We start from the raw sequence: 23,367 nt of genomic DNA on the forward strand, positions 1-23,367 counted from the left end.
TCAGACTTGTTTATTTAAAAAATAATAAATACAATAATTTTTCTATACAAAATATTTAATAAAGAAAGGAAATAATAAATTGAACAAATATAAAGAATATATTTTTTCTCTTAACCACAAAGAGAAATTATACCTAATGTTGTTCAGAGATAATTTAAATCTTATAAATAGTTAAATAAATAAGTTATTAAATAGATACATCAATAGATCAGCATAGTCATCTGAAAGGAACTAGTTCTTGTAGAGCTGATATGCTCTACATGATGTCACTTAATACTCCTGAAAACATTTGACATGTTTTGTCATGATTGTAGCAGAAATGAGAGTCTTTGACCTGGTAGAACACAAGGAAGTACGATATTATTTGTCAGTGAGAGTCATCACCATGTTGAACCAGGTCTTGTTTCTTGCCCCTTAACCTTTCTTGCAAGGTTGTTGATGAAGAGAAAACTTTCATGATCTCTGCTCTGACCATCTCCCAGGCACAATGGCTGTATTGCTTCTCTTGCAGATAGAGGGAGATTCTCTGGAAGTAGTTCCTCAGGATGGAGTCCCCGTTCACCAGGGGCGTCTCTCCCACCCCCGCCTCCTGCAGGGGACAGGCTGCCAGGTGGCTCATCTGCTCAGAAAGTCCTGAGCACAATTGCTCCAGGAGGGTCGTGTTCCAGGGAGCAGGTGAGGCCTCTGTGCAGAAGAGGTGGAAGGTCTTCTGGTTCGTCACATGGAGGACAGAGATTGCTTGAGCCTTCTGCAGCGGCTTGCCATCAAACACCTCTTGGGGGAAGGCAAAGTCATTTCTGTCCCTCAGGCAGGAAAAAGTGGAGACTCTCCTCATTTGTCGCAGGAGCATCAAGGCCCTCCAGTTCAGCAGACCATGATCCTGAGGCAGGTCACATCCCATAGAGCCGAGGGAGTGGCAGCTGAGCACCACCAGGGCCAACAAGAAGGAGCAGGGCAGGGCCATTGGGGATCCTGCAGATGCTGTTGATCTGGCTGGGGTGGGCACGTCTGGGAACCGTGGCTCTAGGTTCTCTGAACATCTTCCCTTGTGCACACTCTTAAATGGGGACGCATTAGTTTCCATTTTCTGGATGTTCCTCTTACTTTCTACTTTTGTTTTTGTTTTTCATTTTGCATTCACCAAATGGGTTTAGAGCAGTGTTTCTCAACAATTTCATTTCATTATTGTCTCCCCTTCCCTTGACCCCAGAGTCATTTTAGATATTTTTTGCTAATTGAATCCCTCATGAAATTTTAATGACACAGTTATCCTCTGTATCTATTTGCGTCCTCTCTATGTATCTGTACTTTATACATAGAAAGAAAATAGTGCCAAACTTGACTCTCTCATCCAATGCAGGATTAAGATTGACAAAAATTTTAAGCTATAAGTAAATTTAAAAGTTATTAACATTTTATTTATCTTTATAACTAACTTTTCAGAGCAAATTTTATTATACTTACATAAATAGTAATGTATTAAAATCATATTCAAATTTAAAATTGTACCAATACAATACATAATAATGATGACTGCAATGATATACTTAAACATTTATTAGAAGTACTCAAAACAATTGAAAATTCACAGTATTTTCCTGACATGTATTTTTAGGTCTTAACTTCTAATTTTGCTTCATATCTGAAAATAATTTTTAATTTCACTGACTGCTTGATATTCATCCAGATATTCTCAATATTTATTCCTTTTCAGCAATTAATATAATTATTGTATTTAATAACTTTAGTAGAATTAAATGATCAAATATGAACTCCTTGCATTTAATTCTAAAGCCCAGTTCACACTGAGGCTCCAACATAAGCAACATAAACAGACAATAATGGCAGCTACTAAGTAAGGGGAGGCCACCTCTCACCTCTCACAATACAGCTTTGAAATCAAGCAAATGATGGAGGAAGAGTCCTCTGGTGAGCCATCTATTTGATGTAAATTTTATTGCTCTAAACTTGCATTTTCTGTAGCTTTCATGAACTCAGTGTCAATACTTCACATAAGATACTCAAGAAAAACCAACAAGTTAAGAGATAGTGAGAAAATAAATAATAAGGAATAGGATTTTGTTGAACAGGTTTGATTTAAAGAGCAGCAATCATTGTAATACCTAAGATATGTTCACTCTCCAACAACTCATTTTTGCACCATTGGTAGTAAAAATCAGCAAGTAAAAGAACATAATCAATGTGAATCCTTTTTAAAAAGATTTTTTAAAAAGATTTGAAATTTTATTTATTTGACAAAGAGAGATCACAAGTAGGCAGAGAGGCAGGCAGAAGGGGAGGGGGAAGCAGGCTCCCTGCTGAGCAAAGAGCCTGATGTGGGGTTCAATCCCAGGACCCTGAGATCATGTCCTGAGCTGAAGGCAGAAGCTTTAACCCACTGAGCCACCCAGGCGCCCCTTCTTTTTAAAAAGATTTATTTAGTTATTTGAGAGAGAGAGAGCAGGAGGAGGGCAGAGAGAGAGAGGGACAGAATCTCAAGCAGACCCCCCCTTGGAGAATGTTGTCCAATGCAGAGCTCTATCTCACCACCCTGAGATCATGAGCTGAAACCAAAAGTGGGACATTTAATTGACTGAGCCACCCAGGCACCCCTGAATCTTTGTTTAGATTTTTGCATATAATTTCAAATTTCCCAAAGGACTTTTAGAGGAATAGATCAGTTGCAAACTGATCTATTAAAAAAAAAAAAAAGGAAAGTTTTTTGTCCTAAATTCAAAACCGTGTAAATATTGATTATTATCATGTGACAAACTTACTCTCACCTTCTATTCTGAACTCTTTTCATTTTGCATAGGAAGTTACCTTGCCTTACCCCTCTACATTCCTACTCTTTACCTAGAAGGTACCTAGCCATCTTTGACATACCAGCTCTTAGTCATGGACTCACTTGGCCCTCCTTGGCATGGGGCAAGTGCCCTGGCTCAATATGTCATGATAACTGCAGTATGCTCTCTGATCTCCTCATCCTACCAGGAGGCATTCATGAGTGACCAAACTGCTTTGCTTCATCATGGCCATGTTTGCTAGAACTATATGAGACCATGCCTGAAATATCCACTCTACTCTTCCTGGTGTCAACAATGTCTACTGGGATTATTGCTGAAACCACTGGGATTCTAGTTGCTTTCAGGTGCACAGGGCTCTGGGGTTTGGGTTGCAAGAGCACAATTTTCAGCTTTTGCCCAGCACTAGAGGAAGCCCCAAGGATGGTCTCATCTCAAATTTGCCTTAACTTGGTCATCACAGAAAAATAACTAGCCTGGTGTCCTACAGAGTGCCATACATCTAAACTCAAATTCTCCCCCATTCACACGGCCTACAGCAACCAGGCTATTTAACCATGAGTTGTGGTAGATCTTTCCTGAAGCATCACTGAATGACCTTTATTCTGAGGTGCTCTGGAGATAACTCAGAGACAATAATGAACAATCAATTGGATGCTCTTTTCTCCATCCATTTGAGAGGGAGACTAGGCTCCACTTCAGTTTGATTTCCACAGTTTGGCAGGTAAAAAGCAGAGTGTGACTTCAGGTCAAAAATGAAGATGTGGATTCTCAGTTCTTGGCCCCACTTGCTCTTTCTTGCTAATATACCTACTCACTCTTCTTTGGTACTAAGGATGGTTATATTGTCTCTTTTAGATGGCAGTCATGGAGCTTTTAATGAACTGCTAATGAATGTTCGGAAATTGTTGAAATCTTAACCCTGAAATGATGCTATCTGGTGGGGGCCCTTTGGAGGTGATGAGAGTACAAGGCCATATCCCTGATGAAATTGGGGCCCTTATAAGAGACACCCTGATATTGGATTTCCAACTTCTAGAACTGTGACTAATGAATTTCTGTTCTTTACAAGTTAACTAGGATATACTATTTTTTTTTTTAAAAGCACCCAAAGGGTCTGAGCCCTGCCCTGCCCTATTTTCTCCTTGGAATATCTCCCTCCAGGGGTCTGTAAAATACCTAAGGGGAGAGACTTCCTCTTACCCAACTTGTTTTTCTAGGCATCCAGTACCAGTCTCCATTGTTTCCAGTGCACCGTCAATATTCACGAGGAAAACAAGTATGGCAATTATAGGAGAAAGAATAATACGAGCAAATACTACAGAGGTATGCTTTATGTAATGTGGGAGTTCAACAGATCTGAAGATCCTTTATAAATTCCTCTTGGTTCTATAAGGAAAATTATAATGGAATAGCCAGTGGGCGATTTAAAAACAAAAGAAAACAAGACCAAAAAAATGTCTATGGGCAAGAAAATTTCCTTCAAGTTTGTATTTTCAGTATTTAGGGTAGCAGGATGAGAATCACCAGGTTGGTTATCAGTAAAAGACTCACTCTCCTCTTTTATTTCAGTGAGCCCCAAGGACCTGCAAGGAACCACCTCCTCTTGCCTTGCTCACCTATCTCACCTAATGAGGATATAACTTTGAATTTTACAGAGTGTTCTGAGATCTCATCTCTACCCTTCTGGTGTCAGGCTGTGCCTTAGGGAATCAACTTGAATCCTTCTTACAAAGGGTCAGTGATGCTATCAACTCTAAAGAGTGATAGCCATTAATCTTGCCCTGGTTTAAATTGTGTCTCAGACTTTAGGTCAGCTGTTTGGACTTTTCAAAGTGTGTGCTGCCAACTTATTGGTTATTTTTCCCCTTAAAAAAGTACGAATAATTTAACAATGAAGCCTGCTCTTTTTCATTGAACTTGTTTCCTCTTTATGAGTCACCCCAGAAGTCTGCTTCTCAGTGGAAACTTCTTTACACTGAGACCACCCATGAGAATAAATTCGGGCCACACAAATGTTGATGAAGTGATATTGCCCTGCACTGGTACAGTCTGGGCCCCTGAAATCATCCTCTGTGATCCACCCCACGTTTCCCCTTTGCAAATGGTTGGAATAGACTCAAGTACTACAGACATATTTGGAGTCCTATGCGGAATATGGCAAAGTCATAGAAGAGAAGGTTGCAGTGTCCCTGAATCACTGTGGAGTCATCTGAGCAGAAACTCCTTTTATAGTTATACAATATATAACATATTACATAAGATATTATATAATATATATAATCTATATTATATTACATATAAAGGTATACAGTTATATAATTTCTGTTATAGTTTCCCATAGATCAGTTATAGTGGCTGGCATTCATTTAACTGACACATGTGTTCAATAAAATACTATCCTCAAGTACTTTTTCATAAAGGATTGGACTTTATATTTTGGAAATGCAAAATATACCCCCAAAATTAAACAGACTTAAAAAAATTACATCATAAAGTCACTTATTTAAGAAAGTAGATCATGTTCTCTCTGAAGATGTTTTCTGTAAATCCACTCTAGACAATACATTTTTTTTTTTAAGTTCATGATTTTGGTTCAGCTATTTCTCATCTGATGCTCAGGCACAGCGGCTGTGTTTCTTCTCCTTCAGATAGAGATGGATGTTTTGGAAGTCCTTTTGGACCACGATCCCCAGACACAGACAGGCAGGGTTGTCTTCTTCCCTAGGCTTCTGGTGTCCCAGGCAGCGATGAAGGCTAGAGAGGAGGTCATGGAGGGCGGTGTGGCTCCAGGTAGCCTGGCTGTGGTCTGTGCTAAAGGGGTTGAAGACTTGCAGGAGCATCTGGTGGTGGAAACAGGTGCTTTGTGTCTTCTGGATTTGGGTGACGGTCCATCTTTCCCAAGGAACTCTGAGGTAGGTTCTGTCCTTCAGGCATGTGTGAAAGGGGACACTTTTCAGCTGTCTAATAGTATGAGGATGTTGTGCACTCTGGGCTATGGTTCCAGGCAGGTGTTCAGTGAGGGAACAGGCAGGCAGGCAGGGGTGCAGTGGATCGGGGCTCTCGATACAAACTCTCCCCATTACTATAGCTTTGAAACAAATTATTCTAAAATGCATGATCCTAACTTGGAACACACCCCCCTGGATGGCTGGTGATGACTTGATGGTTGGTAGACATTTTCACTGCTATATCTGAGGCTTATAGGTTTCAGCTGGGATCTCAACTGGCCCTGGGTGCAGGAGCACCTCACTCTAACTTCTCCTTGACATCTGTTTTTTCTGACAGACTGGTGGACCCAGTACTGTTGCACTGTTTACATGGGGCCTGAGGGCTCAAAAAAATGAGGGGCCCAGTGACCAAGCTCTATCGTCTTTCATGATCTAACCCAGTGGTTCCCAGTGAGAATGATTTTGTCCCCCAGGGGGCTTTGGGCAATGTCCAGAGACATTTTTGGTTGTCGCAACTGATGAGGGCTGTTACTGGCATCTCGTGGATGTCAGCCACGCATACTGCTGAATGCCCCCCATGCACGGGACAGGGCCCCACCACAGAGAACTGTCTGGCCTCACGTATCGGTAGTGTCAAGGATGATAAACTCTAACATAAACTTGGAAGTCATGCATCATTATTTCTAACAAATTCTTTTATAAGCAATTACCAAGCCCTCCCGTATTTAACGGGAGGTGAAGTAGATTCAATGTTTTGAGAAATGGCAAAGTTCTCAGGACACATGTAGGATGGAAGATACTGTCATAGCTATCTTTGGAGGGCAGTCTGTCGTGGTGTCTCCCTGTGATTTCTTTTGCTCTTCAGTGATTTTGTCATTCTCACCCTGTTGGTTGTGTGTTTTATGCTCTTAGGAGCCAAGCCTATGAAACCTGCTTATCATCTTCCAGGTCTTCAGAATCAATGTTTCCAAGAGGGCACTTCTCGTTTCAAGGGACTTGGGTGCAGATATGATCACATTGCTGATTTTTTAACATTCAAATTACCTGCAAGATAGCTATGAGAAAGTAACAGACAAGATTTCTTGGTTATCGATTTCCCCCATCCTCATTTTTTTTTCCTTTTCACATTAGTCAAAGAGAGATTTGTTTTTCCTAAAATCTCTCAGATATTTAAAGAACAGTTTAAAACATTATTTCTGTGTATAAAATAAAAGGGGGCATCTGCCAGCCTCCCACTCCCTTTCCCCCCAAATTTAGCACCAAATGATCCTCTCTCTGACCACCGACAGTACAGATGGGGCTGAAGATTGTGCTTACTCTTTGGTTACTCTCACGCTCCTTCCTTTCCTGGAATGTAATGAAGCCCCACAGGTGTAGACTGACAGCAACAGATCTATAGTCAGACCAAGCCTTAACTTGCGCTTTCACCACATTCACCAGCATTCACCACAAAGAATCATGATAAAATTCAGTAGGAAGGGATAGAAAGGGGATTCTTCTAGGATTTGAACTTGGACTAATGATTCTAAGGAAATCAGGGAAAAGAATATCAGGCTCTGGACGAGAAAGCTTGAGCTGGTATGAGCTAGTATTTCTCCTGGAGGCCCCAGGAACACAGTGGAGCTGGGGTAGTCATTGGTAAGAAAGCAATCATCACTCAGAAGCTGAGAGGATTGTTCCGTGGGCCACGGGACTGCGGAGAATCCTGTTCCTGTTTCCCTGGAAACTATAATGGTAGAGGATGAAAACCTGTTACATGAAGATTTGTGTTTGGGTTGGAAAATGGATTTCTATTCTTTTGTGTCCAAGTGGCCACCTGGCTCAGAGTCTTCAAAATGAGGGTACACAGAAATGTGCAATCAGACAAACACACAAATCTATAATGTGAGACAACAATGTTTCTCAGGACTATATCCTTGATATTAATAAAAGAAGGTTTTATAGATCAAATGCCCAATTTGGGTAAGGAGAATAGAATTATTGGGGCTGTGGAAGAGGTTAGGTCTGGGGCGTGAAGGCATTTCTAAGAGCTGGACAAGACTGTTAAGGAGTTAGACTATTGCCGAGCTTTTTTTTTTTTTTTCCTGTGCCCCTAGTCTCCTGAAAGCCAGCAGGGGGGGGGGGGGGGGTGTCAAAAATAAGGTGGACTAGAGGAAAAACCCATCACTCTTTCTGTGCAGGCCTGGAGCTTAGGGGTTGCTTAGGTCCTGCACGTTTCTTGCGCCTGATACCACCATCTTTACTCATCTCCCTAACTGCATCCTGAACACATGTGCGATTAAGTATTCAAAAACAGCCGATTTCTTCATTTCTTTGACTAGAACAACTGGGTCCTGTGACGTCACTAAGGTTTAGTAACAACCCCAGGTAAATGCAATGGACCAGAATGATCAGTTGTTTTCATGATTTTTAAAGATAAAGCGTCCAGCTCGTGACTTGTTTATAGTTCAGGTCTGGTTCATGGCTGTGATAAGATGGCTAATTCTGTCATTCTCCTGAATAAAGCCCCCTCCCCACTCCTGACTCTGCGTAAGATCAAGGCTTCATCAGACTTTATTCTCAAAGTTACAACCCTGATTGCTACTGAGAACTTGATGGGGTTTCTCTTTTCTGCAACAGTAGATACTTCACGTCAGCAGGGTGTTGTACACTGGGAATGTGAACTAACTGGAAGTGTCCAGCAGGTGACTCCTCATCCATTTCTAGACATTGGGTCTGGGAGCTAAGTGGAGAGGGATCTTCTTGAGTTTGGTCTACACATAGAGGTTCCCTGAATGAGAGCCATGAACCTGTTGTGCATGGCTGAATTAGCTCCCAGATCAGTGATGAGGATGAATATAGAATATATTGAAACCCAAGAAGTGAATGAAGTGGACAATGTCAATGGAATCCACAACCTACTCCTCTTGCAGAATAAAGTCAACATTTCAGGGCCTGGGTGAGCTCAGGAAGGGAGAGCAATCTTGAAGGTTAGAAAACTCTTTCCCCAGTCTTTGAGCTTAAGTGACATCTTCATGTGTGTCTGTATACATGATATACGGAAGGTTTTATGAAATCTGTGATTTTCTCATCTAGAGAAGGTTGAAGACATTAATAAAAAACTGTAGTAAAAATTTTTGCCTAGTATGAAGAAATAAATGTTATTACTGACTCTAGGATTCTATATTGAGTATGTTTTGGTTAATGATTACCATAAATTAGTTTTTTTTTTTTAAGATTTTATTTTATTTGTTTGACACAGAGAGTGAGAGATCACAAGTAGACAGAGAGGCAGGCAGAGGGGGAGGGGGAAACAGGTTCCCTGCTGAGCAGAGATCCCGATGTGGGGCTTGATCCCAGGACCCTGAGATCATGACCTGAGTTAAAGGCAGAGGCTTAACCCATTGAGCCACCCAGGCACTCCTAGAGTTTTTATGAATCACAAATTCCTGGATGGAAGAATATTTCCTTCACTTGCAAGTGATAAACTTTGTTTCCCAATTAGGAAAAAGTTGTTTGAGTCAGTAAAAATTAGACCTGCCCTTTGACTCATATCTAAACAGATGGTGCTGACAGGCAAAGGACGATAAGCCTCTACCTGTATAGTAACAGCTTTATGGAAGATGGACCAGTAAAGAACCAGAACACTCTGTGGACTTAGAACGGCGGTTGGGGCTCTACACAATGAAATACCTGACCTTGGCTGCTGTCATCAGCTTTATACTCCTCTTGTTCTAAGATTGCAGGAAATATAACCTTGTTCTTTCAGGTCTATCTAGAAAAGAAATATGGGACTATGTGTACTCTTGATAGCCTTCAGGAGGCATCAGGAAGAAGTCACCTGTTTTCAGTCATGTCCATCCTGAGGAAAAGAATGCTTTATGTATGAGAATATTTTACTCTGAGACAGTATTTTGGAGAATTAGAAGTGGGTAGTTATGCCACTCTTACTGTGGCTGAGAAACAGGCTTTCTTTGAGGCCATGGATGGTACTCTAAAGAATTTGCATCAGCTGGTTCAGAAGTTACTGTGTGGTTCTGTAAATATGTTGCTGTTGGGGCTGAGTGAAAGCCATGTGGCTGGAGCAGTGATCCAATCCTAGCATCCATATGGGCAAGCCAATATAAAAAGCCCTTTGAATATTTTAAGTTTGTCAGATTTATTTATACCTGGATATATTGCATATTATATTCTTTGTTATTGCAAAATATTTACTCTGTAAGTGTCTTCATAATGAGGCTTTTTGCTAAAAACCATTTAAAAGGGATGGGGAATGTCTTCCCTGCCCACTGTCCCCCAAAGGAAGGCATGCAGTACTGGGTGTGGATGCTTAGATAAAATGTTGCAGACTTTTGGGGGTACCTGCCTGGCTCAGTGGGTTAAGCCTCCAACTCTTGGTTTGGCTGAGGTCATGATCTCAGGGTCATGAGATCAAGCTCTTTGTGGGGCTCCAAGTCCAGAGTGGGAGTCTGCTTAGGATTCTCTCCCTCTCCCTTTCTCTTCCCCCTCTACTCCTCCTCCCATGTGCAATGCCTTGGCCCATGCTCTCTAAAATAAATAAATAAATAACATCCTTTAAAAATGTTATAGACTTTAGATAGTTGGCAATTTATATGGATTAATCAATTAAATAAAGGTCAAAGCAATTTAAAATGTATATTTTTATTTGATGCCAAAAAATATTTTCTTTGATTATCTGACCCACTATATCCACCAAGAGTTATCATAGGTTTTACATATTTATTAGGTAATTGGGTGTGTAAAGACTTGATGCTACAAAAATTTCTCATAGTTTTTGTCATTACTGGGGTTTCTGGGTTTTTTTTGCTGTTGTTTTTAAGGAGATACATTTTCTGGAATCCGTCTAAAATGAGGACTTTTAATTCCAACCAGTAGATGGCAGAATAATATCAGTCCCTAGAAAGTGGTTGTTCACAGACTCATACAAAGTAAATAGAGGAATAAATTTATTATTCATGCCTTTTGTTAAGAAACACTTTACCAGTTCTGCACTGTGAACAATCACCTTTGATGAACAAAAGCAAGAACATCTCTCTTTAACAAATAAATTAGAAAACTACAATCACCCCTATTGGGGTACCAGGTGGTGGGTATTATAGAGGGCACGGATTGCATGGAGCACTGGGTGTGGTGAAAAAATAATGAATACTGTTTTTCTGAAAATAAATAAATTGAAAAAAAAAGAAAAAAAATTACCTACAAGACATGATGATATGTATCACTACTATAATTTTCCTGGAAGTATTAACCAATCTTTCAAATTATGATACAAATAATATAGAACAAGGTTTTTATACTATGCAAATAATATAATATGATTCTCTAAGGTGAAAACACAAGAGAATCCACCCAAAAATCTGTTACAAATCAATGAGACTAATGTTTCATCCAAAAACTTAAGAATCAATGACAGTAATGATGTCAAAAAAGCAACAAGCTAAAACCATGCATTTCCTATACTGCTGCAATAAAGTTTGGAATACAATGTGAAAACAAAATCATTCAAAACAGCAATCTATATACCAAAGACAACGTGAAGAAAAGATCATCGGAACTGAAGAAAGACCCTAAATGGCCCATATAAGATTTTATTATAATGATTTTAAAAAGCATAAAAATTCAGGGAGAAAGTAAAAATTATCCAGAAAGGGGTGATGGGAACAAATGGATAATAATTTGAAAACATACATTAGATTTTATGCTAGAAGTATAGTAAAAAGTGATATTCATACCAATAATATAAAATACTGGGATAATTATACCATATCACAGTGGGAAAAAAATACACAAATAAATATTTTAAAATGACAAAGGAAAAAGTAATTTCACTACATTGCCAAAAATAACTTTGCATATTAAGACACATACTTAAGGAAATAAGATGGGAAAATGCTTACTGTAAATAGACTAATATATATTTTTTAAGATTTTTTATTTATTTCTTTGACAGAGAGCGAGCGAGCGAGAGCGAGCACAGGCAGACAGAGTGGAAGGCAGAGTCAGAGGGAGAAGCAGGCTCCCCACGGAGCAAGGAGCCCAATGTGGGACTCGATCCCAGGATGCTGGGATCATGACCCGAACCAAAGGGAGCTGCTTAACCAACTGAGCCACCCAGGTGTCCCTGTAAATAGACTAATAGTAATGTAAAAGGAATTTTTGAAAATTTATTTTAAAAATTCATGTTCATTTCAATAAGAAAGAAAAGCAATTTGAACAAGAGATAAGCAGTAAATGCTCCCTTAGCAAGTTAAGAATTAGAGCTGATAAAGCAATTGATAAGGATGAAAAATGTGACATCAGTACTATGGAAAAAACAGCAAAATTACCACCACAAGTTCAAAATGCAAAAAAGATGGACGTATTTGACTGCATTATATGGAATGGTGAAGGTGGTCAAAAGGTACAAACTTCCAGTTATAAGATAAATTAGGAAGTAAGGTACAGCATGCGACTACAGTTAATAATATTGCTGTATATCTGAAAGTTGCCGAGAGTAAATCTTATTTTTTTTTTTAAGATTTTATTTATTTATTTGACAGAGATCACAAGTAGGCAGAGAGGCAGGCAGAGAGAGAGAAAAAGGGAGGCAGGCTCCCTGCTAAGGTGAGAGCCCAATCCCAGTACCCTGAAACCATGAGCTCAAGGCAGAAGCTTGAACCCATGAGCCACCCAGGTACTACAACTGAGAGTAAATCTTAAAATGTTCTCATTCCAAGAAAAAAATTTGTACCTATGTGTGGTGATGAATATTAATTACACTGACTGTGGTGATTATCTATCTATCTATCTATCTATCTATATCTATATCTATATCTCTCAAATCATTATATTGTGGACCTCAACCAATACATGTCCATAATATCTCAACTAAAAAGTTGAGTAGCCTTGCACCCATAAAAATGCCATAAATGGAAAAAAAAAAAGTCTTTGCAGCAAATAAGAGGTTTAAAGTAAAAGACAGGAAAAATGATTCACAAGTGAAGAATACACATACTCAATAAACAAAAATTTCAATGTTGTAATAAAAAAAGAAGAAAAAACCCAAACAAGAAAGCTAGAACTGTAAAGATTTCCTTCCAAATAATCACTAAACACATTCTGCTGGAAATGGATATTGGTATACTCTTGGAATGTATTTTAAGAGCCTACACTATTTGACTCAGATTTTACTTCTTTAGAATTTATTACAGGGTCAGACATGGTCAAAATTTTATGTAGGAAATTTCAAATGAGGGTATATATTTAATAGATTAATTAATCTATTAATTTAATAGATACATTTAGGGTAGATATTTAAATATACTCATAGGGAAATGGAAAAAATATGAAGGTACATTCATGAGTGCAAAATTGTACAGATATTTAATACTTTCTAAGAAAAATAACCTATGAAAATCATTAAGATAAAACTAAAGTCAAACCACATAAATCAATGGAACAGAATACAGAGCCCAGAAATGGACCCTCAACTCTATGGTCAACTAATCTTCAACAAAGAGGAAAGAAGATCCAAAGGAGAAAAGATAGTCTCTTCCACAAATGGTGCTGGGAAAACTGGACAGCCACATGCAGAAGAATGAAACTGGACCATTTCCTTACACCACACACATAAAAATAGACTCAAAATGGATGAAAGACCTCAATGTGAGGCAGGAATCCAGCAAAATCCTTGAGAACACAGGCAGCGACCTCTTCAACCTCAGCCACAGCAACTTCTTCCTAGAAATGTGCCAAAGGGAAGGGAAGAAATGGCAACAATGAGCTACAGGGACTTCACCAAGATCAAAAGCTTTTGCACAGCAAAGTAAACAGTCAACAAAACCAAAAGACAATGAAAAGACAGAATGAAAGAAGATATTTGCGAAGGACAAATCAGATGACAAATCAGATAACCGGCTAGTGTCTAAAATCTATTTAAAAAAACTTACCAACTGGGACGCCTGGGTGGCTCAGTTGGTTAAGCAGCTGCCTTCGGCTCAGGTCATGATCCCGGCGTCCTGGGATCGAGTCCCACATCGGGCTCCTTGCTCCGCAGGGAGCCTGCTTCTCCCTCTGACTCTGCCTTCCATTCTGTCTGCCTGTGCTCGCTCTCACTCTCTCTCTCTCTTACAAATAAATAAATAAAATCTTAAAAAAAAATAAAAAAAGTAAAAAAACTTACCAACTCAACACTCAAAGAACAAATAATCCAATCAAGAAATGGGTAGAAGACAACAACAGACATTTCTGCAAAGAAGACCTCCAATGCGGGTGCCTGGGTGGCTCAGTCATTAAGCCTCTGCCTTCAGCTCAGGTCATAATCCCAGGAGATGGAGCCCCGCATCAGGCTCCCTGCTTGGCAGGAAATCTGCTTCTCCCTCTCCCACTCTTCCTACTTGTATTCCCTCTCTCGCTGTGTCTCTCTGCCAAAGAAATTTAAAAAGAAGACGACGACGACGACAACATCCAAATGGTCAACAGACACATGAAAATGTGTTCAACATCACTCACCATCAGGGAAATACAAGTCAAAACCACAGTGGGATACCACTTCACACCAGTCAGAATGGCTAAAATTAACAAGACAGGAAATGACAGATGTTGGTGAAGATGTAGAGAAAGGGGAACCCTCCTACATTGCTGGTGGAAATGTAAGCTGGTGTAGTCACTCTGGAAAACAGTATGGAGGAGCCTCAAAAAGTTGAAAATAGGGCTACCACCCCAGCAATTGCACTACTGGGTATTTACCCTAAAGATACAAATGTAGTGATCTAAAGCGGCACATGCACCCAAATGTTTATAGCAACAACGTCCACAATAGCCAAACTATGGAATGAACCTGGATGTGCATCAACAGATGAATGGATAAAGATGTGGTATATATACACAATGGAATACTATGCAGCCATCAAAAAACCCCCTGAAATTTTGTCATTGCATCAACATGGATGGAACTAGATGGTATCATGCTAAGTGAAAAAAGTCAATCAGAGAAAGACAATTATCATATGATCTCTCTGGTAAGAGGAATTTGAGAGGTGGGGGTGGGGGGTCATGGGGGAAGGGAAGGAAAAAATGAAACAAGATGGGACTGTGGGGGCGCCTGGGTGGCTCAGTGGGTTAAAGCCTCTGCCTTCGGCTCAGGTCATGATCCCAGGGTCCTGGGATCGAGCCCCACATCAGGCTCTCTGCTCAGCAGGGAGCCTGCTTCCTCCTCTCTCTCTGCCTGCCTCTCTGCCTACTTGTGATCTCTGTCAAATAAATAAATAAAATCTTAAAAAAAAAAAAAAAGATGGGACTGCGGAGGGAGACAAACCATAAGAGACTCTTAATCTCAGGAAATAAACTGTGGGTTGCTGGAGGGTCAGGGGAGGAAGGGATGGGGTAGCTGGATGATGGACACTGGGGAGGGTATGTGCTATGGTGAGTGCTATGTACTGTACCTGTACCCCTAGGGCAAATAATACATTATATGTTTATTAAAAAAAAAAGTCAAAAATTATGATGTAAAGTGCCAACTTTATTAGTACCAACTATCCTTCACTAAATGCTTCCCAGTGCATGTCTTATGCCAATCACTTTGTAACATTCTCAACTTGTAATTCTGGTAAGATACCACAATTATTAATACCCACCATAATGCCATTGACAAAAGGGTAAACATTAGTTTTGAGAGCTTAGGGTCTTTCAGTTAATAACTGGTTGAGCTGTGGTAGGACTTTGGTTTTATTTCTCTTGATGGTGTGTTTTTGTAGTTTTGAATGAAATGTTCTGTAGGAGCATACTTTGTAATCAAAACCAGGTAATTTCAATTATGAACCAGAAAAATATGAACATGAATGAATGTGTTTGCTTTATGGGTAAACTACAGGAATTCTGCTGGCAAGGAGGGAAAAAAAGAAGTATGGATTTGAGTAAAAACAATGCATATTAATTTTTAATATATATTTTATAAAACCTGAAGAAAAAGTCATAATGATAGCAGTGTGTTTCAAAGTTGGATTTATTTCCTTTTATCATCAGATTTTAGGTTAGGGTCTGGCATATTTGAAAAATATTTGACTAATGTCTGTACCTATGTACATGTATAATATATAAATGTTAACAGAAGTTACCCTTGGCATGTGGAAATCATTGATCATTTACAGTTTCACTTTTATTTTCCTGTACTTTCTATAATACACATAAATTACTTCTATAATCAGAAAAATTAATGAACATTAATTTTGAAACTTAGAAAAATAAGAAACATTAAAAATATCTAATGTGTTTACAGTTTTTCCTTTTTTTCAGTCTTAATTTCCCATAAAAAATTATTAGCTTATGAAAGTAAAATCTCTTTCTAATCATTTTATTTTATTTTTTTAAAGATTTTATTTATTATTTATTTGACAGAGAGAGAGATCACAAGTAGATGGAGAGGCAGGCAGAGAGAGCGAGCGAGAGAGAGGGAAGCAGGCTCCCTGCTGAGCAGAGAGCCCGATGCGGGACTCGATCCCAGGACCCTGAGATCATGACCCGAGCCGAAGGCAGTGGCGCCCTCTTTCTAATCATTTTAAAGTCACTGAAAATTTCTTTATCTATAAGCAAAGAATTCCAGGTGTAATTAGTAGCATTAGCATACCATCAGTCACCTACTCTAGGACTGCCAAGACAGCTGTCCACTGCAGAAAATTCTAAAAGGGTGAGAGGTGGAGTGTGTGAGGCTGGAGGTAGGGGATATAGGTGGAATAGTTAGCTTATCTAGTTAAGCAATTCTTAGCTAGTTACAAAGCAACAGTTAACTGTAATAGAAGGCAAAAACCTTTTTTCAACAAGGTGGAAGAGAAAAGCTTGTGCAGAACAGAAGGCAAGCAGGGCAATACCACCTCAGCAGGTGAGAATTAGCACCAAGAGTAATACATCATTACTAACAAAACATAAAAAACAAAAAACAAAAAAACCAATAGCAGAATTATCCGTAAAGGTCAAAATGCAAAAAGATGGACAAATTTTATCTCTAAAATTAACTGAATGGCCCTGCCTTTGTAAAACTAATAGATTAAGAAAAAGAAATCAATGCAAACAAATGCCAGTTAAATTATATTTATTATATAAAGAGATCCTATAACTTGGTATGAAAAAAAAAAAGCAAGTCCAATAGGTATCACAAGAGGAAAGGACATGAACATTCAGAGGAAACAGAGCTACTCAAAAAACACAAATATTTAACTTCATTAATAAAGAAATGATTGGGATGCCATTTCTTGCTTATTTAATGCACAAAGTTAACATCAATTTCTACTTTTTCTATTTTCTACATGTACTCAACTGTGCTATTTTTAGTAATAAAAAATCAATCATTTAAAAAAACATAGAAAGTATGAAATTTTCTGCCAAGGCAGAAATCATAAAAAGCACTAAAATCAATCAACACTTGTATGGGCAGTAAGGTTCAGATCCCTGGAAGCCAATTCCTCTTGTCTGGGTTCCTGAGTTTTATTATGGGATTGTCAATGAAGAGATCATTCCTGATTTATACTGTGACAACTTCCTAAGTGTAAGGATATATTTATATGTATGTAAATGTGCCTATGTAAATTTTTCTTCAGGTAGGCAATTATTCCAGGAAAGTACCTCTCCAGAATCACTCACTACATACAAAAGTCTCCTATGACTCCCATTCGCTGAAAAGGTCTCATTAAGATCTCCCCATATGATTCTCAACCAGTAGGGATGCCCTTGGTATTTCAGAGGCTGAACATCTATTTTAGCACCTGTCTGAAAATCAGCAGACAGGCCTAGGCTTTCTGTAACTGGCTTCTTAGGGAATCTGAAGTTGGTCCTGTTCTTTAGACACAGACAAAGGGACATTTTTCTGATCTGAAACAGAACTGAGTCTATCTCCTGCTTGCTCAGATCACAGCCTTGAGGCAGACCCCACAAAGCTCAGGACATACACTGCCTAGAGCAACCACCACAAATCAAACGATCATGTTAGAATGACTAAGTTGGGAGACCGAACTTAAAATCCGACAGCTTTGTTCAGCATATTTCATTCTTAGCTTTCCTCATGTAAGTTTTACTGAACAAAAGGGCAGAATAGCAGAGCTCACTTAAACTTACTCAGCAAAACCAATTCTCAGAAGCCTGAACTCTGCTAAATAGCCTGTATAAAAGCAACTCTATAGAAAACAATACACAGCAGAAAAAGTAATATGATTTATCTGAAATAACAATTTAGCCAAATGACAGATTTGGTAGTCAACCTAATATGTTGTAGCCCTTATCTGTCTCAATTTAGTATGACTCTGTACTTATTTTCTGGTACTGAATTCCCACTTGAATAGAAACAGCTGCTAGGTAGAAGAAAAAAAATTAATTTAAAAACAATTTCCCTATAGCTGAAATACCAATCAATTTACAAATTAAATGTGTATGTGTATGGGTGTATGGATGTATATACACATGTATGTAATGAATGTACATACATACTTATATTCTCTCTCTTCCCTTCCCTCTCTCCAGAGAGAGATACAAAACCCTGACTTAGGGCTACACTGTTTACTTCTCCTATCTAAGAAACTTCACATATTCTCAATGCACTCAATCAGGTGAATTGGCAATGATGCCAAAAACTATACGAAAAAAGGGAGGTAGGTGATAATATTGGTGACCTTTTGTTTATTTTAGGTCAGGGCAGGCAGCCTCCCTTTGATGTTTTGAAGTCAAAGATGAAAACTTGCAGCTCTGAAGCATAATGAACATAATTATACATTTACTACAATCACCTACAATTTGACTTAACACAACAGCACAAACACATCTCAAACATTTTTCTACATATCTTTTTACATTTGTTAAAACAGCTGGCTATGTTGAATACATTTTCAGAATGCATTTGTTAACCATATGATAAACACAGAACCAAACAAGACAAATAACATCAATTACCATTTTATCTAATAACTGTACCAATCACTGTAAGATACAACTGAAGGGGAAGTGTGAGATCATCCATGATGTACTGCAAAGGTACTACATTTTAGTCCTAAGAATGATCCGAAGGTGCTGAAAGAGGTGATTCTCTAGAAGGTGATCCAGGGTTTTCCTCAGGTGGAAAAACTGTGAGAGTACAAGCCCGAATGCCACCAAGTGATTCTGGAAGGTCAAAAACTTTATGCCACTCATCCTTTTCTGGGTCATATTTCTGGACAATTTCTACCATACAACGATTATTCCAGGAATATCCACCTACAACATAGATTTTATTTTCAAAGACGGCAACTCCAACATCACTTTGACCTCTTAACATAGCAGCAATTGGTGTCCACTGGTCAAGGGTTGGCGAATAGTATTCACAGCTTAGAACATCATCATAATCACTTGTTCCTCTGAAGTGATTGCCACCAATGACATAGAGCTTGTCTCCAACTGTACACATGCAGTGCAGACCTCTGACTGTCGTCATTGGAGCCTTCTGTGTCCATTTGTCTGTATCTGGGTCAAAACACATGAGCTCATTCTGGAAGGTGTCATGAGTAATTCCTCCTGAAATATACATTAGGCCCCCATACACTGTTCCAGCATGGCCATAGTGGGGTTCACTCATTTTTGCAACATAGCTCCACTCATTCATCCTTGGGTTGTAACATTCTACTGTGGCCAGTTCACCAGCTGCACTTCGCCCACCAACAGCATATAAATGTCCTTTGAGGGCACTCAGGTGAAAGAATGTGCGCTTTTCATTTAGTGATGCAACCTGCATCCACCTATTATACCGAGGATCAAACCTGAAAACTGTATCAACAGCAGTTTTTCCTTTCGTATCATAATTGCTTTGACCACCAACTACATAAAGAAAGTTTCCAATGACAGCAATACCATGCTGGTATCGAGGAGCATCCATGGGGGCTAGAGATCTCCATTCTTGTGCCCTTTCATCATACATCCGCAATTCTTTACTGACAACCAGCTGCTGTCTCAAAACTCCTCCTAAGGTGACCAGGTGTGTTGAGTCAGATCGAATGGCAGTTCTATCTGACTGCATCACTGGCTGCATATACGGCATCATTTGGTAATTGCTAGCTTCTAAAAGCAAATTCACACAGGTATTGTCTGTTCTCATGAAATCTACTGTCTGCACGTAATTGATGAGATCCTGGGGTGTCATCAATGGAAATCGAATGTTCTTCATTAATTTTGCAGCATAATCCATCCGAGGGTCTTCCAATCTTAGCCAGCGACAGGCAGCCTTGAAGAGCTCAAGTTCAGAACAGTGCTTAAGACTATTACTAGAAAGCACAAAGGCAAGCCGTTCAAAGGGGAGCTTCAGAAACTCCCCAGTACTCAGTAAAGCAGGAAAATTCTTCAGGATGAAATTATTGACATATTTATCCACTTCGATAAGATTGTAGGTGTTAGCAATTCGTCCAACTTCAACACAGTTATCTAAAGAGACTCCTGAAATAAGAAATACTTTACAGAAGTCCAAGACAGGTAAAATTTGTAAAAAGCTGGCAGCTTCAAGTGTGTCCTGGAGATTGTCCATATTAAGGGAAAGTTTTGCAGTATAAATAAAATCAATTATTTTCTTCAGGCCAACCTTGTTCACCCCATGAAGCTTAATGCACATTAAATCCTGTTCTTTCATTCCACCTGTGAACATCGCCTTGAAATAATCACTGGCAGACGCCATCATAGCTCTGTGGACGGGGAAGATTTCATCTCCGTCACCGGGTACCAGGGTCACATCACAAAGCAAGCCTTCTATTCTAAGCTGATCGAAGCCTTGCAATACCACCGAGCTGTGAGTATTGCTGGTAAAAAACCGTGTGGTTCCTGCCTTGCAAGGCTGCAGATGGGCGGAGACGCCCATTTCACCGTTACCAAGAGACACTTTCATGGGAAAGCCTTCCTCCGGCACACAGATCGGTGCCCGAGCCCGCAGTGAGAACCCGAAAGCTTTCAAGGAAACGAGGCAGCCCGGGGAGCGGGAGAGCGCGCTTTCCTTTTCAGGGGCAAGCAGTCCCCGTGGCGCCCCTCACAACACACCGGTCAGTCATCCACCGAAAACGGGTCCACAACAGGACCACAGAGGGCTGCGGACCTCAAATCTGATTATTATGCAGATGATTCACCAGAAGGCGGTTAAGGACCCGGTTCACCTGGTCAGGCCTGCGCTGCCGCTCCTACAGCAGTTCCGCTCCGGGCCGAGGGCGAGGCGCCGCCACGGACTGCGACTCGCGAGGCGGCGAGGCCGGCCACCTCAGCGAGCGGCCCGCTGCGCCCTCCGAGGTCACCAGAGCGCCGCCTCGGCGACTGTGTTGGGACGAGGGCCTGGAACACGGGCCTGGCTTGGGTCAGGGCCTGGAACACCAACCTAGCCGCGGACGCCGAGCCCGTCCTTCCGGAAAAGCCTCGTCCCAGGATCCCCCGGGCTAGGAGCGGCCGAGGCGGCTACTGCGGCTGCGCAGCCGCCTGCTCCCGTCAGTGGGCGGGCGTATGGGGGATGGGGAGGAAGGGAGCGGGCGGCGCCGAGGGGGCTGTTGGGGAGCTGCGGCGCGGGATGCCCGCGAGCTGGCTGGCCTCTCCGGGTTACTCCGTTTGGGGGATTCTGTCGGCCCCAACGGGTGCGCGTTTGTGATGCTGCCAGTTTGGTATAAACTTTGCACGGCAACGGAGCTCTCCGGCTAAATTCATACTTTCTCTTTAAGATTTACACTTCCTGGCTTCTGCCTTTTCAATGAAATGCGGCTTTTGTATAAATTGAAAAGAAACAGGGCAGAAGAGGGCCTACGGGCATGATGCTGAAAACTGTTCCTCAATAAAGCGCTTGAGTTAGGATTTTTATCCTGCACAATTTTAGTAACACCTCAATTATAATTTTGATTCATATTTTCATATTACTAATCAATTAGAATGCATATTATGTGTCTCTAAATACCAAGTTGTGACCATAGTATGTAAATAATATAGCTTGAATTTTTGCTGTGCAATACAATTCTAAATTGTTTTCCACTCATACATTTTTAAATGGCTACACAACTTCCCGGTGACTCTACAAAGTCTACAAAGGTGGTCTCCTTTGGCCATTATTTGTTCCTGAATATATACCTTCTTGTACTTCATTTTTTATAGTTTCTTAATAAACTAAAATCTAGGCACAAAGGTTTCCCGTGTACTTAGATAAACACTAAGGATTCAAGACATATAAAAATTTCTTTCTGAAATGTTGTCACCAGCAATGTTTGTGCATTTCCCCCATATTTATTTTTGCTTTATGGATATTTTGTTTAACTTGCATTTCTTCAGTAGTAAATGTCAATTTTGCCATATGAATAAATACATTTTGACACAATTTCTTCCAAGATTTCCCATGGTTTGAAGAGTTTAATGTCTTTTAAATCTAACTAGTTTATTTTGCATATGCAAACCAGTAAGGATATAACTGTATTTTAAAAGATAACAGCCCAAGGAAGAAGAGGGTAGTGGCAGGCAGAGGCAGAAGCAGGGAGCCCCACGTGGGACTGGATTCCAGGACCTTGGGTTCATGACCTGAGCCAAAGGCAAATGCCTAATGGACTGAGCCACCAAGGCATTCCTATATTTTTATTCTCTTTATTTAAAGTTTTACTGTCAAACCTTTTTGCATTTGTTCATTTTTAATAAACACAAAGACTTATTTTGTAGCTCAGCTGAAGGTACAGTTCATTCATCCATTAGATTCAATTTAAATACTTAAGTTGCTAAATCACAGGCACTTTCCTTGCCTTCAAGATAAAAAGCTGAATAAAGAAAACGAGGTGCCAGGGGCATGGGTGGCTCAGTTGATTAAGTAGCGGCTTTCCACCTCGGTCAAGATCCAGCAGTGTCCTGGGATTGGCTTCCAGGAATTGAGGCCTGCATCAGGCTTCCTGCTCCAGGGAGTCTACTTCTCCCTCCCCCTATTCTTGTGCTCTGCTTGCTCTCTCTCCCTCTCAAATAAATAAATAAAATCTTCAAAAAAAAAAAAAAAAGTGTCAGCCCTCTTGGAACTTTTCCTTTTTGTTGGAAGGAAACATAAAAGCATTAGGCAATCAATTAATTAATTTCAACTGCACCATATACTACCATGGTCAGCAAAAGAAAACAAAATTATCATCTATTCCCAGGAACTGGAGGATGCAGAAACACTGAGCCTTGATACTTGATGCACATTTCTAGAATTTGCAGTGCTGTGGCAAAAATGTAAGCTTGGGAGCTGAAGTATACCTGCTCCCAAAAGGCCAAGGAATAAATGAGGTCTTGTAGAAATACAAAATAGAAAACTACCAAAAACTGAACCACAGAGATCTTCACAACTTCATGTAGGGAAAAGAAGAAGGAGCATGAAAAAGCATGCTGGAATAGAGGCAGCACAATAGGACAACCAGGAGACTGGTGATGAGAGAATGTTTAAGGGAAGAAATGTGTTTAAAAGGTGGTGTCGTGGGACACCTCAGTGGTTCAGTCAGTTAAGCTTCTGACTCTTGATTTTGGCGCAGGTCCTGATCTCAGAGTCAAGAGATGAAGTCCTGCGTGGGAACTCTACCCTCAGCACACAGTTTCCTTGAGAGTCTCTCTCTCTCTCTCTCAAATAAATGAATAAATCTTAAAAAAAAAAAAGAGAGAGA

The 23,367-nt window shown here is 40.0% G+C and overlaps 2 protein-coding genes across 2 annotated transcripts; both read right to left on the reverse strand.

The window, feature by feature from the left end:
• Positions 1 to 212: 212 nt before the first annotated feature.
• Positions 213 to 1,062, reverse strand: LOC101686116 (interferon alpha-1/2-like). Its single transcript, XM_004761840.3, has one exon. It carries the CDS (start codon positions 962 to 964, stop codon positions 368 to 370), a length of 597 nt encoding a protein of 198 aa, XP_004761897.1. The 5' UTR covers positions 965 to 1,062; the 3' UTR covers positions 213 to 367.
• Positions 1,063 to 16,803: 15,741 nt separating this feature from the next.
• KLHL9 (kelch like family member 9) lies at positions 16,804 to 20,651 on the reverse strand. Its single transcript, XM_004761816.3, has one exon. It carries the CDS (start codon positions 20,616 to 20,618, stop codon positions 18,765 to 18,767), a length of 1,854 nt encoding a protein of 617 aa, XP_004761873.1. The 5' UTR covers positions 20,619 to 20,651; the 3' UTR covers positions 16,804 to 18,764.
• Between the last annotated feature and the right edge of the window lie 2,716 nt (positions 20,652 to 23,367).

This window comes from Mustela putorius, unplaced genomic scaffold (genome assembly GCF_011764305.1).
Source record: "Mustela putorius furo isolate JIRA1106 unplaced genomic scaffold, ASM1176430v1.1 tig00000421_pilon_pilon_pilon, whole genome shotgun sequence".
In the NCBI taxonomy this organism is placed as follows: domain Eukaryota; kingdom Metazoa; phylum Chordata; class Mammalia; order Carnivora; family Mustelidae; genus Mustela; species Mustela putorius.

Excerpts from the sequence above, each read along its gene's own strand:
- LOC101686116 (XM_004761840.3), bottom strand. The coding sequence starts at position 964 with ATGGCCCTGCCCTGCTCCTTCTTGTTGGCCCTGGTGGTGCTCAGCTGC.
- KLHL9 (XM_004761816.3), bottom strand. The coding sequence starts at position 20,618 with ATGAAAGTGTCTCTTGGTAACGGTGAAATGGGCGTCTCCGCCCATCTG.